The sequence below is a fragment of the Macaca nemestrina genome, chromosome 3, assembly GCF_043159975.1.
Source record: "Macaca nemestrina isolate mMacNem1 chromosome 3, mMacNem.hap1, whole genome shotgun sequence".
Classification (NCBI taxonomy): domain Eukaryota; kingdom Metazoa; phylum Chordata; class Mammalia; order Primates; family Cercopithecidae; genus Macaca; species Macaca nemestrina.
In genome coordinates this window covers 100,103,370-100,116,999 of record NC_092127.1, presented here as the reverse complement: position 1 = coordinate 100,116,999, position 13,630 = coordinate 100,103,370, and the positions used below count along the sequence as shown (strand labels likewise).

The 13,630-nt window shown below is 39.2% G+C and overlaps 1 protein-coding gene across 6 annotated transcripts in view; it reads right to left on the bottom strand.

Annotated features, from left to right (window-relative positions):
* Positions 1-13,630, bottom strand: part of LOC105479633 (family with sequence similarity 13 member A) — a 377,790-nt gene that overhangs the window by 316,114 nt on the left and 48,046 nt on the right. For 2 of the 6 annotated variants that reach the window (XM_011737708.3, XM_071092599.1), the window contains exon 1: positions 7,668-7,817. The exons of 2 other annotated variants lie outside the window; for them this stretch is intronic. In XM_011737708.3, the coding sequence (XP_011736010.2) occupies positions 7,668-7,694 (27 nt within the window). In that variant the 5' untranslated portion in view covers positions 7,695-7,817. Of the gene's footprint in view, positions 1-7,667; positions 7,819-13,630 lie in introns of those variants that run through there. 2 more of the 6 variants (XM_011737705.3, XM_011737710.3) reach the window with 2 other exon arrangements.

Sequence of the window (13,630 nt, the reverse complement as noted above, 5' to 3'; positions counted from 1 at the left end):
GAAATAGATTGTTAATATTACATGGAATATTTGTCTACATTTCTCAACTACCTTTACATTTAGATGGGAACATGTGACTGGGTCAAAGCAATGAACTGTGAGGAGAAGAGAGGCGAGTCACTTCCAGGATGAGACAGATAAAAGCATCTGCACCTCATCCATCTCTTACTTTCCCTGATGTAACCTTGGAGGATTCAAGGTCTCAAGTTAAGGTAGCAAATACTCCACAGAATGAAAGCAGCCTGGTACCAGAGTGGCCAGATGGAGGAGAGCTCCGTCAGCCTGCATTGGACTTTGATTAATCTGTAAATAAATCTTTGTTTCCTTGAGTTACTGGGATTCTAGTTTGACTGTTGTGACATTTGGCACTTATTACCCTAATGCGGATTGCATGGCTACCTGAGGGAAAGCCACACACTGGCCTGCCTGCACATTATCTGAGATGGAATATGTGCACCTGCATGGACTGCATGCAATTTTATAGTAAGAGAACTTCTCTAGTATTTAGTTGGACACTCAAAAGAGAAAAGTTGAAAATATTTACAATTATACTGCTAAATCTTACTAGATGGGAAACTGCAATTTTTATACAAAGAACCATCAGGACCAGGCGCGATGGCTCACACCTGTAATTCCAGCACTTTGGGAGGCCGAGGAGGGCAGATCGCGAGGTCAGGAGATCGAGGCCATCCTGGCTAACACGGTGAAAGCCCTTCTCTACTAAAAATACAAAAAAATTAGCCGGGTGTGGCGGTGGGCACCTGTAGTCCCAGCTACTAAGGAGGGTGAGGCAGGAGAATGGCGTGAACCTGGGAAGCGGAGCTTGCCGTGAGCAGAAATCACGCCACTGCGCTCCAGCCTGGGCGACACCGCAAGACTCCGTTGCAAAAAAAAAAAAAAAAAAGACGGAGGCTCGCTCTGTCGCCCAGGCTGGAGTGCAGTGGTGCAATCTTGGCTCACTGCAAGCTCCGCCTCCCGAGTTCACGCCATTCTCCTGCCTCAGCCTCCGGAGTAACTGGGACTACAGGCGCCTGCCGCCACACCAGGCTAATTTTTTTTTTGTATTTTTAGTAGAGACGGGGTTTCACCGTGTTAGCCAGGATGGCTTCGATCTCCTGACCTCGTGATCTGCCCACCTCGCCCTCCCAAAGTGCTGGGATTACAGGCGTGAGCCACCGCACCTGGCCAAGATAAAATGTTTTACAGTCATGTCCTTGGTCTTCAAATGACTTATCTAAACGTAAAATACACTTAAGTGAAACTTCTAAATCTAGAGAATGGGATTCTGTTTTGTGCAACATTAATTTAACAACTACTACTGTCCAGCCCAGAGCAAGAGGCAAGAAATACAAATAAGATACGATCCTTTCTGTCTAAACTTTACAGTCTGCTACTGAGAAAGACAAATAGTACAGGCAAGTTGAACAGATGGTGAAGTATTACCTAAAATCTAACAAGAGAGCACCACACTGCTCCCTAATGGCTAGAATCAGTGTAGTCAGTGACGAAAACCAGGAATTGCCAGGTATGCAAGGCTCCAAACAAAACTCATGTTCTTTCTTTCTTCTTCTCTTTTTCTTTTTTTGAGGCAGAGTCTCACAAGCTCCATCGCCCATGCTGGAGTGCAGTGGCACGATCTCTGCAACCCTGCCCCCGGGTTCAAGAGATCCTCATGCATTAGCCTCCTGAGAAGCTGGGACCACAGGTGTGTGCCACCACTCCCAGCTAATTTTTTTTTGTATTTGTAGTAGAGATGAGGTTTTGTCATGTTGGCCACATTGGTCTTGAACTCCTGGCCTTAAGTGATCCACCCGCATTGGCCTCCCAAAGTGCTGGGATTACAGGTGTGAGCCACTGTGCCTGGACAAAACTCCTGTTCTTTCTAAAACTCCAAATAAAAAACAGCTTTTTTTTTTTTTTTTTTTTAACAAAAATCAAGAAATTAATCTTGGTATTTAAAAAACCTAACTGTAGTCTGCATGGGATGAACCTGATACCAAACATCAAACTAGAACTAAAGCCGGGCATGGTGGCTCACACCTGTAATCCTAGCACTTTGGGAGGCCGAGGCGGGTGGATCACCTGAGGTCAGGAGTTCGAGACCAGCCTGGCCAACATAGTGAAACCCTGTCTCTACTAAAAATACAAAAATCAGCCGGGTGTGGAGGTGGGTGCCTGTAATCCCAGCTACATGGGAGGCTGAAGCAGGAGAATTACTTGAACTCAGGAGGTGGAGGTTAGAGTAAGCTGAGATCATACTACTGCACTCCAGCCTGGGCAACAGAGCAAGACTCTTATCTCCACCTCCCCCCACAACCAAAAAAAAACTACAAAGATAACCATCATGGTCTTGAATCTTGAACTTATGCAATATTTGTTTGTTGTACTACTTAAGAAAATTTGATTCTACTAAATAGAGAACAAGAGAAACAATGAGGACAGATACAACTACATATAGATAATATGCAAGGAAGTAGCTTAACAGACTGTCTTAATCTGTTCACACTGCTACAACAAAAAATACCATAAACTGGGTGTGCTTATAAACAAGAGAAATTTATTTCTCACAGTTCTAGAGGCTGGGAAGTCCAAGATCTAAGGCGCCTGCAGATTCAGTGTCTAATGAGGGCTGGCTTTCTGGTTCCATAAATGGCTATCTTTTTGCTGTTTCCTTACATGGCAGGGGGGTCAAGGAACTCTCTGGGGTCTCTTTTATAAGGGTAATAGTCCCATTCATGAAGATACCACGTTCATGACCCAATCACCTCCCAAAGTCCTCAATTCCAAATATCATCACATTGGAGAATAGGTTTCAACATGTGAATTTTGGAGGTACAAACATTTGCTCTATGGCATTCCAACTCTGGTCCTCTCAAATTCGTATCCTTTTCGCATGCAAAATACATTCATTCCATCTCAACAGTCCCTAAAATCTTAACTCTCATCAGCATCAACTCAAAAGTCTAACATCCAAAGTCTCATCTAAATATCATCTAAATCAACTATGGGTAAGACTCAAGGTACAATTCATACCAAGGCTAACTCCTCTCTAGCTGTAAGTCTGTGAAATCAAACAAGTTATGAGCTTCCAAAATACAAAGGTGGGTCAGGCATAGGATAAACACTCCCATTCAAAAAGGGGAAACAAAAGAAGAAAGGAATGGCAGGTCCTGAAAAAATCCAACCCAATGGAACAAATTTCATTAGACCTTAAGGCTCAAGAATAATCCTTTTTGGCTCAATCTCTGACCTTCAGGCCACTAGGACCTGCCCCCACAGCTTTGCTGGGCAGAGGTTGAGCCCCTAAGTCTCTAGGTGCTCCTGCCCCAACGGCTTGGTGGGTTGGTCCTGCAGCAACTCTCTGCCTAAATCTCACACTGTGTCTCTGAAATGTTGGTCCCATCCTTTGAAACCTATGTAGGGGCAGCCAGGCTACCATGTCTCATGCAGTCTGTGAACTGGCAGAGGCAGCTCTATGTGGTCACTAAAGTTTGCTGCCTGTACCCTTTGGAAGGGCAGCCACCTTGCTTCACTGGGCCTGTTGGAGCCACACTTGGGCAGCTGTGAAGTGTGGCACTACAGTGTGGGAGCTGAGCCTAAGATGTAAGGAGGTGGTGCTGGGTAGCACTTTCTGAAGTCCCAGAAGCACCAGGCACAGTAGTCCCTCCTTTGAAACTACTCTGCCTTCAAGGAACTTGCACTCTGGGCCTGGAATGGGAGTAATAGCTCTGATGATTTCTAAATTGCCTTTGGGGTAATTCTTCCCTTGTCTTGGAGAATAGCTCCTGGCTTCTGTTGACATGGCTGATACATATTAATTTCCTATAAGGAAATGCTTTAGTTAAATATACAATTTAATTGCTCACAAGTTCTTCCTTCCACAAAATAATAGAACACAAATACAATTCAGTCAAATTCTTCAACACTTTGTAACAAAAAATCATGTTTCCTCCAGTTTCCAACAACATGTTCCTCATTTCCATTTGAGACCTCATCAGAATGGTGTTTGCCATACATATTACCATGATCAGGAAAGGCTGATGTGGCAGAGAAGGCAAGAGCAACAGGACATTTGAATGTTAAGTAACACAGAATTCAGGGAGTGTGGTCCTTTCCTCCCACTTAAGACCTTTCGAAGCAGATAAACCTACCCTCATCCTTTTCCTCTTTCTTCTTGCCGTGATTTAAGTTGATTCAATAAATCCCATGAATGGAATATTTCAATTTGGTACATTACTTTCTGTAATGCAGTCGTAAGTTCCTGCTTGTGCTATGGGGTATGTGGAAGATAGCTGATGGTACCAGGTTGTAAGACTACAGGAACAGAGGTCCCCAAGTTAGAGAGAAAGGCTACGAGGCCTGGGACATTGTTGAAATTATCAGCACCAGCATGAACTGGGGACAAATCAGGAGGGGTGGACTGTTAGGCACTGATATTACCAAGAGAACCAATTCACAAATTCACCAGTCATAGATTTGAGACCTAAATTCACCAGAAATCATAATATCCAGAGTATAAGAATCTACACATGCATTTCAACTCCTCCTTCTTCATCCACTAAAATATGCAAACTACCAGTTTCAGCCCACCAGTCTTTAATACATTCTGATGCCATATTGGACAGAACAGCAGGAGAAGCAGAAAATCTGACTCACGATTCACCTGACAGAAACAGAATCATCCAAAAGTGACATTTAAAACTAGAAGAGACTAAAATAACATGAATTGGCAACTATAATTTCCTACGCTGCCTCAGGATAGGTGGTTTACTGAAAATAAAACAGATTTGTTACAGTAAAGCAGCTAAATTTTCTTTGTACATGATTGGCAATACATTTTTGAGCCTACTGTAGTATCATGAGCAGCAAAATTTCTTAACACTAACATGGCAAAGAGTTTTAAAAAGAAATGAGGAAGATAAAGTAGGTTCATCAATGGACATAGAAACTGAGTTTATTGGAACCAATCTGTGTCCCACTTCAAGAGTATATACACACACACACACACACACACACACCAAATATCTAGTACTCATTATACTGTCTGAAGTATTACTATCTTCAGCAGCAGGATACTTGAGCAGTTGCTACATATATGTCTAAGTATATAAGTTCCAAATGTTGGGGTTCAAAAAGCTATACCCCAAAATATGATGCTTTGTCATGCTGGGTACTTTTAATTAAAAGGTCTCAGAAATGAGCCTCAGAACCAAGCTCTCTCTCTGCCTTTCCACTCTCCTGACCCGCCCTCAGTCTCTCTGATCCTTTTTCTTTCCTAAAGCACTGAGAGTGACTCTCTCTGGAATTTCCTTATCTGATTAAGGAAGCTTCTTTCCAAAAGAAATGCAATTGTCTTAAGACCTACTTCCTGAGAATCTCATCAAATAACCATGAAAAATTATCCATCAGAAAAGAGACTAAAAGTTGTCACCATATCCACATTGACTTTTCATCTGTTCCTCTGAGGATAGCTCCAAGAGATTGGCTGGGAAACTTTATCTGCATAAAAAGACAACCTTCCTTCACAGTGAAGTTCCACCCCTCACCTTTCCACCACCTCACCATAGGTCAGGGAAACGCTGTCCCAGGCCATTGTTCTTTGAATCCATTTTTAAAATTATTTGAATCTCACTTGAAAAATTATTTACTACCTCTCTAAAATTACCTGCAGCTCCCTACTTCTCTGTTCCCCAAAAAGAAGGCATTTAAGCTTCAACCACCTGGCCCTTCTTTGAATCTCATATTTGTGGGACTCTCATATCCATACACACATTAATAAATTTGCAACTCTTTATGTCCTATTAATCTATTGCCAGTCGTTTCTATAAAATTGCAGAAAGAGCAGAGGAAAAGCTTTCTCTTCACCCCCACACAAAGTAAAAAGTAGTATATCAGCTCATTAAATGTGTTAATGTGTGACTTAGTTCTCCCTTTTTTGTTATGATTTTTTGTGTTGTTCTCCAAAAGCTATCTTTTTCCAGACATGCTATGGTACAACTGTTGAAAATGTATTTCCTCCTACAGTAAAACCGAGACATAGCACAATCAAAGGCCAACCTTAAGGAGAAGGGTAGAAATGATTGAGAATTATTCATCTACCAGAGTGAATAATCTCTTAAACTGTGTGATTTTTATGTCAACTTTAACTGTAATTTTATACATGCTTTGGATATAAATTAAGGGAAAATATAAAGTTTTATACATGAGTTAGTGTGCATTCCAATCAAGGTAGAGATCAATATATTGCAGGTCAAGGGAAAGAAGTAAAGATCTAATCAGACAATCAGAGATTACTACCAATCTGCATGACAAATAGGTCAATCTGCTGCCTCATTCTACACATTTTCAGTTCTATATTGTTTCTTTTATAAAGCTAGAAAAATAGAAGGGCCACCTCTGCAGTAAAATAAAAGTCAGTATTTTACACATAGATAAATCAGATTTTGAAGGAAACTCTTTGGGGTGATAAAAAAAAAGAATAACCACATGGTTACCTGCATGCTACTAAGCCTCAGAGTTAAAAGGAAAAGACAGAGTGACACACAGGGTGCTGAAAAGTTTTGAGCCTGGAAACAAGGTCATCCTGCAGTTTCACTAAGAAAACTTAATCTATGGGGCTTGTCTACCATCTGGTGACCATTTGGTGTGTGTGTGTCAAAAATTGCCCAGATATTTCTAAACATTTCAGAATGCCATCAGAAGCTACAGCAAATTGCAGCTCTTTCTGAAAAGCAAAAAAAAAAAAAAAAAAAAAAAAGGAGGATCTGGCCTGAGTGTGATTTTTTAAGTGAGCAGTTAAGGTGATAATAAAGAATATTTCTCATTTAATACATTTTAGAAAATAAAATGTCCCTATGGAATACAGTAGCAACTTGCAATATAAATATGTATAATTCCCATACAGATGTATGCATTTTCTACATAGTACAATCAAAATTTAAATTACAGCATCCTATAAATTATATAATGGACAATATTTGATTATTACAAAAGGTTTTGTACAAGCACCAGCAGAATAATTTAGAAATTCATGAATTCTAAAAATTCTAAAACCCCAGAAATAAGCACATTTTCCCAAGGGTTTTATTTCAGTGTTATTTATGAATGCTACTGTGTAATAACAACCATTCATTTCTACAGTTTAAGGATACACAAACATTTATCAACCAGGCTTTTCCACCATCACTTTCAGAAATTATGCTGAAACAGAAACTCCAGAATTACTACATGAAAATAGAAATATAAAACAGAAAAATGTCACGCACATACTCAAAAGTAATAAATTAATGGTTACTTCAATTCCTTCTCAAGCTAGCCGCAAGATTTTTCTAATAGCTACAATGAAGCATTCATGTTTAACTATTCAGGGACAAGAAAGTCTAAAACGCTTGAAAGTGCTCTACTTTAAATCAAGTTGACTTAACGGAATAAATCAGCATGCATCTTTCACCTTTTTTGGAAACTAAAGTGCACAAATACGCTGAATGCCACCCCAAATCCTGCCTAATACCCATTTAAGTAGATAGGAATTTAAGTAACAAATCTTTCCCCACCTCCTGAGAAGGAAAAATAAGTTACACAAAAACATCTCATCAAAACAAGGAAGGCAAGGCCCTCTCCTAAAAACTGGCAGTAAACACAGAAGACAGAAGAAGGCCTATACTTACACAGATGGCTAGAGCTCCTGCCCCCATTCTCTCAGGAAGCGTCCAGAAGAACTGAGGAAGACCAGATGAAAATATTAAAATGACAGCAAAATACTAAAATTCCATTCAGCACATATTCTTTGATGTGAAAAACAGCTTCCAATCCAAAGTCCCCGAGGTAAGCGAAGCGCAGCTTCTAACATTTTAGGAAGACTGGTTTTGCTTCTCTTTCCGCTGAACCCACATGGCTGGAAGGACTGCCTGGAGTTGAAATTTGATCCACAGCCTTAGTGCTGGCAAGTAGAGGGAGTCACGTGACACGGGTCTTAAGTCGCTGACATCTTTTTCTTAAACCTGACTCCCTAGATCCCCCACACAGGCTTCTTTGGCTTAGAAAACTGCCAGTCACCTGGTGGTATTCATTAATAGAACCAGTAGTGCATAAAGTGAAAACACAGACTTGCTTCCCAGACTCCACACAGCTCTAAGAAAAACGTACGCATTCAAACTCAGGTTTAAAACTGCAGGCACGTTATTCATTTTTTCTCAGGCAGTCTTCTCTTCTGCTGTTCTTTAGAAACCAGCTAAATTCTACCAAAATTTTTTTCCTTCCATCCTAACCCATCAGAATTGTTTTAAATGAAAATGCTCTATTTTATGTAGCTGTTACTACTTCTAATTACATATGAGTTGTCTTATAAAATATACTGATGATAAACATAAACATACGTCTAGACAGCCATAATTCTACATATATGATTTGCAGTCTGAAAAATTAGCTTCTAACTGACTTTTCAGTAACTTTCTATTCTACATGCTGTCACGAGAAAATCTGATAGATTTTAAATTTTCCAAATATTTGAACTAATAGCTAAAATAGTCACTTCAGGTAAGCCAAAAGGAAACTATCCTATTTTTATTTTTTTATCATTTTTTCTGTCAATTTTTTTTTTCTTTTGCTGGACCTATTGACACATCCTCTAAGTCCTCTCCCCTCACCCCCAACCTCCCAACAGGCCCTAATGTGTGTTGTTTCCCCTCTCTGTATCCATGTGTTCTAAATGTTCAACTCCCACTTATGAGTGAGAACATGTAGTGTTTGGTTTTCTGTTCCTGTGGTAGTTTGCTAAGGATGACTGCTCATAGCTTCATACATGTCCCTGCAAAAGACATGATCTTGTTCCTTTTTATGGCTGCATAGTATTCCATGGTGTATATGTACATTTTCTTTATCCAGTCTATCATTGATGTGCATTTGGGTTGGTTCCACGTCTTTGTTATTGTAAATGGTGCTGCAATAAACATACATGTGCATGTGTCTTTACAGCAGAATGATTTATATTCCTTTGGGTATATACCCAGTAATGCGATTGCTGGGTCAAATGGTATTTCTGGTTCTAGATCCTTGAGGAATCTCCATACTGTCTCCCACAATGGTTGAACTAATTTACATGCCCATCTACAGTGTAAAAGTGTTCCTATTTCTCTATATCCTCTCCAGCATCTATTGTTTCCTGACTTTTCAATAAATGTCATTCTAACTGGTGTGATATAGTATCTCATTGTGGTTTTGATTTGCATTTCTCTGATTATCACTGATGTTGAGCTTTTCTTCATAGGTTTGTTGGTCACATAAATGTCTTCTTTTGAGAAGTGTCTATTCATATCGTTTGCCCACTTTTTGATGGGGTAGTTTGTCTTTCTCCTGTAAATTTGTTTAAGTTCCTTGTAGATTCTGGATATGAGACCTTTGTCAGATGCATAGCTTGCAAATATTTTCTCCCATTCCATAGGTTGCCTGTTCACTCTAATGATAGTTTCTTTTGCTGTGCAGAAGCTCTTTAGTTTAATTAGATCCCATTTGTCAATTTCAGCTTCTGTTGCCATTGCTTTTGGCATTTTTGTCATGAAGCCTTTGCCCATGCCTATGCCCTGAATGGTATTGCCTAGGTTTTCTTCTAGGGTTTTTATGGTTTTGGGTTTTACATTTAAGTCTTTAATCCATCTTAAGATAATTTTTGTATAAGGTGTAAGGAAGGGGTCTAGTTTCAGTTTTCTGCATGTAACTAGCCAGTTTTCCCAGCACCATTTACGAATGGGAGATCATTTTCCCATTGCTTGTTTTTGTCAGGTTTGTCGAAGATCAGATGGTTGTAGATGTGTGGTGTTATTTCTGAGGTCTCTGTTCTGCTCCATTGGTCTATATGTCTGTTTTGGTACCAGTACTGTGCTGTTTGGTTACTGTAGCCTTGTAGTATAGTTTGAAGTCAGGTAGCGTGATGCCTCCAGCTTTGTTCTTTTTGCTTAGGATTGTCTTGGCTGTATGGGGTCTTCTTTGATTCTGAATGAAATTTAAATAGTTTTTTCTAATTCTGCGAAGAATGTCAATGGTAGTTTGATGGGAATAGCATTGATTCTATAGATTACTTTGGGCAGTAGGGCCATTTTCATGATCATGATTCTTCCTATCCATGAGGATAGAATGTTTTTCCATTTGTTTGTGTTCCCTCTTATTTCCTTGAGCAGTGGTTTGTAGTTCTCATTGAAGAGGTCCTTCACATCCCTTGATAGCTGTATTCCTATGTATTTTATTCTCTTTGTAGTGATTGTGAATGGGAGTTCATTCATGATTTGCCTCTCTGCTTGCCTATTGTTGGTGTAAATGAATGCTTGTGATTTTTATACATTGATTTCGTATCCTGAGAGCTTGCTGAAGTTCCTTATCAGTTCAAGAAGTTTTGGGGCTGAGATGATGGGGTTTTCTAAATCTAAAATCATATCATCTGCAAACAGAGATAACTTGATTTCTTCTCTTCCTATTTGACTACCCTTTATTTCTTTTTCTTGTTTGATTGCCTTGGCCAGAACTTTCAATACTATGTTGAATACAAATGGTGAGAGAGGGCATCCTTGTCTTGCACCAGTTTTCAAAAGCTGCTTTCAGCTTTTGCCTTTTCAATATGATATTGGCTGTGAATCTGTCATAAATAGCTTTTATTATTTTGAGATATGTTCCATCAATACCTAGTTTATTGAGAGTTGTTAACATGAAAGTATGTTGAATTTTATCAAAGGCCTTTTCTGCATCTATTGAGATAGTCGTGTGGTTTTTGTCTTTGGTTCTGTTTATGTGATGGATCACATTTATTGATTTGTGTATGTTGAACCAGTCTTGCATCCCAGAGATGAAGTCGACTTGATCATGGTGGGTAAGGTTTTTGATGTGCTGCTGGATTCGGTTTGCCGATATTTTACTGAGGATTTTTCGCATCAATGTTCATCTGGGATATTGGCCTGAAGTTTTTTGTTGTTGTTGTGTTTTTCCCGGTTTTGGTACCAGGATGATGCTGGCTTCATAAGATGAGTTAAGGAGGAGTCCCTCCTTTTCAATTGTTTGGAATAGTTTCAGAAGGAATGGTACTAGCTCCTCTTTGTATTTCTGGTAGAATTCAGCTGTGAATCCATCTGGCCCTGGGCTTTTTTGGTTGGTAGGCTATTAATTACTACAATTTCAGGCTTGTTATTGGTCTATGCAGGGATTCAACTTCTTCCTGCTTCAGTCTTGGTAGGGTGTATGCATCCAGGAGTTTAACCATTTCTTCTAGATTTTCTAGTTTGTTTGCATAGAGGTGTTTGTAGTATTCTCTGACGGTAGTTTGTATTTCTGTAGGATCAGTGTGATATCCCCTTTATCATTTTTTATTGTGTCTATTTGATTCTTCTTTCTCTGTTTTCTTCTTTATTAGTCTAGCCAGCAGTCTATCTATTTTGTTAATTTTTTCAAAAAAAAAAAAAACAAGCTTCTGGATTTATTTTTTGGAGGGTTTTTCGTGTCTTTATCTCCTTCAATTCTTCTCTGATCTTAGTTATTTCTTGTCTTCTGCTAGGTTTTGGATGAATTTCCTCTTGTCTCTCTAACTCTTTAAATTGTGATGTTATGGTGTCAATTTGAGATCTTTATAGTTTTCTGATGTGGGCATTTAGTGCTATAAATTTCCCTCTTAACACTGCTTTAGCTGTGTCCCAGAGATTTTGGTACATTGTCTCTTTGTTCTCATTGGTTTCAAAGAACTTCTTTGAATTTCTGCCTTAATTTCATTACTTACCCAGAAGTCATTCAGGAGAAGGCTGTTCAATTTCTATGAAATTGTGTAGTTTTGAATGAGTTTATTAATCCTGAGTTCTAATTTGATTGCACTGAGAGACTGTTTATGATTTCAATTCTTTTGCATTTGCTGAGGAGTGTTTTACTTCCAATTATTTCCAATTACGTGGTCAATTTTAGAATAATTGCCATGTGGCACTGAGAACAATTTATAGTCTGTTCATTTGGGGTAGAGAATTCTGTAGACATCTACTAGGTCCACTTGATCCAGAGCTGAGTTCAAATCCTGAATATCCTTGTTAATTTTCTGTCTCTTTGATCTGTCTAATACTGACAGTGGGATGTAAAAGTCTCCCACTATTATTGTGTGGAAGTCTAAGTCTCTTTGTAGGTCTCTAAGAACTTGTTTTATGAATCTGGGGGTTCCTATATTGGGTGCATATATATTCAGAATAGTTAGCTCTTCTTGTTGAATTGTTCCTTTTACCAATATGTAATGCCCTTCCTTGTCTTTTTTATTTTTGTTGGTTTAAAGTCTGTTTTATCAGAGACTAGGATTGCAACCCCAGGTTTTTTTTTTTTTTTTTTGTCTTTGCTTTTTTGCTTTCCGTTTGCTTGACAAATTTTCCTCCATCCCTTTATTTTGAGGCTGTGTGTGTGTCTTTGCACGTAAGATGGGTCTCCTGAATACAGCACACTGTTGGGTCTTGACTCCTTATCCAATTTGCCAGTCTGTGTCTTTTAATGGGGGCATTTAGCCCATTTACATTTAAGATTAGTATTGTTATGTGTGAATTTGATCCTGTCATCATGGTGCTATTTGGTTATTTTGCACACTAGTCAATGCAGTTTCTTCGTAGTGTCATTGGTCTTTGTATTTTGGTATGTTTTTGCAGTGCCTGGTACTGGTTTTTCCTTTCCATATTTAGTGCTTCTTTCAGGAGCTCTTGAAGGGCAGGCCTGGTGGTAACAAAATGCCTCAGCATTTGCTTGTCTGGAAAGGATTTTATTTCTCCTTTGCTTATGAAGCTTAGTTTGGCTGGATATGAAATTCTGTGTTGAAAATTCTTTCTTAAAGAACGTTGAATATTGACCCCCAATCTCTTCTAGCTTATAGAGTTTCTGCTGAGAGTTCTGCTGTTAGTCTCATGGGCTTCCTTTTGTAGGTAACCTGGCCTTTCACTCTGGGTGCCCTTAACAGTTTTTCCTTCACTTCGACCTTCAAGAATCTGACGATTATGTGTCTTGGGGTTGCTCTTCGCATGGAGTATCTTAGTGGTGTTCTATGTATTTCCTGAATTTGCATGTTGGCCTGTCTTGCTAGCTTGGGGAATTTCTCCTGGATAATATCCTGAATTGTGTTTTCTAGCTTGTTTCCATTCTCCCCGTCTCCTTCTGGTACTCCAGTCAATCGTAGGTTCAGTCTTTTTATGAAGTCCCATATTTCTTGGAGGCTTTGTTCATTCCTTTTCATTATTTTTTCTCTACTCTTTTCTGCATATCTTATTTCAGCAAGGTGGTCTTCAAACTCTGATATCCTTTCTTCCACTTGGTCAATTCAGCTGTTGATACTTACGTATACTTCACGAAGTATTTGTGCTGTTTTTTTCCAGCTCCATTAGGTCATTTATGTTCCTCTCTAAACTGGTTATTCTAGTTAGCAATTCCTCTAACTTTTTATCAAGGTTCTTAGATTCCTTGCATTGGGTTAGAACATGATCCTTTAGCTCATCATAGTTTTTTATTACTCATCTTCTGAAGCCTACTTCTATCAATTCATCTGTCTCATCCTCCATCCAGTTCTGCGCCCTTGATGGAGAGACGTGATCATTTGGAGGAGAAGAGGCACTCTGGCCTTTTGGGTTTTCAGCATTTTTTG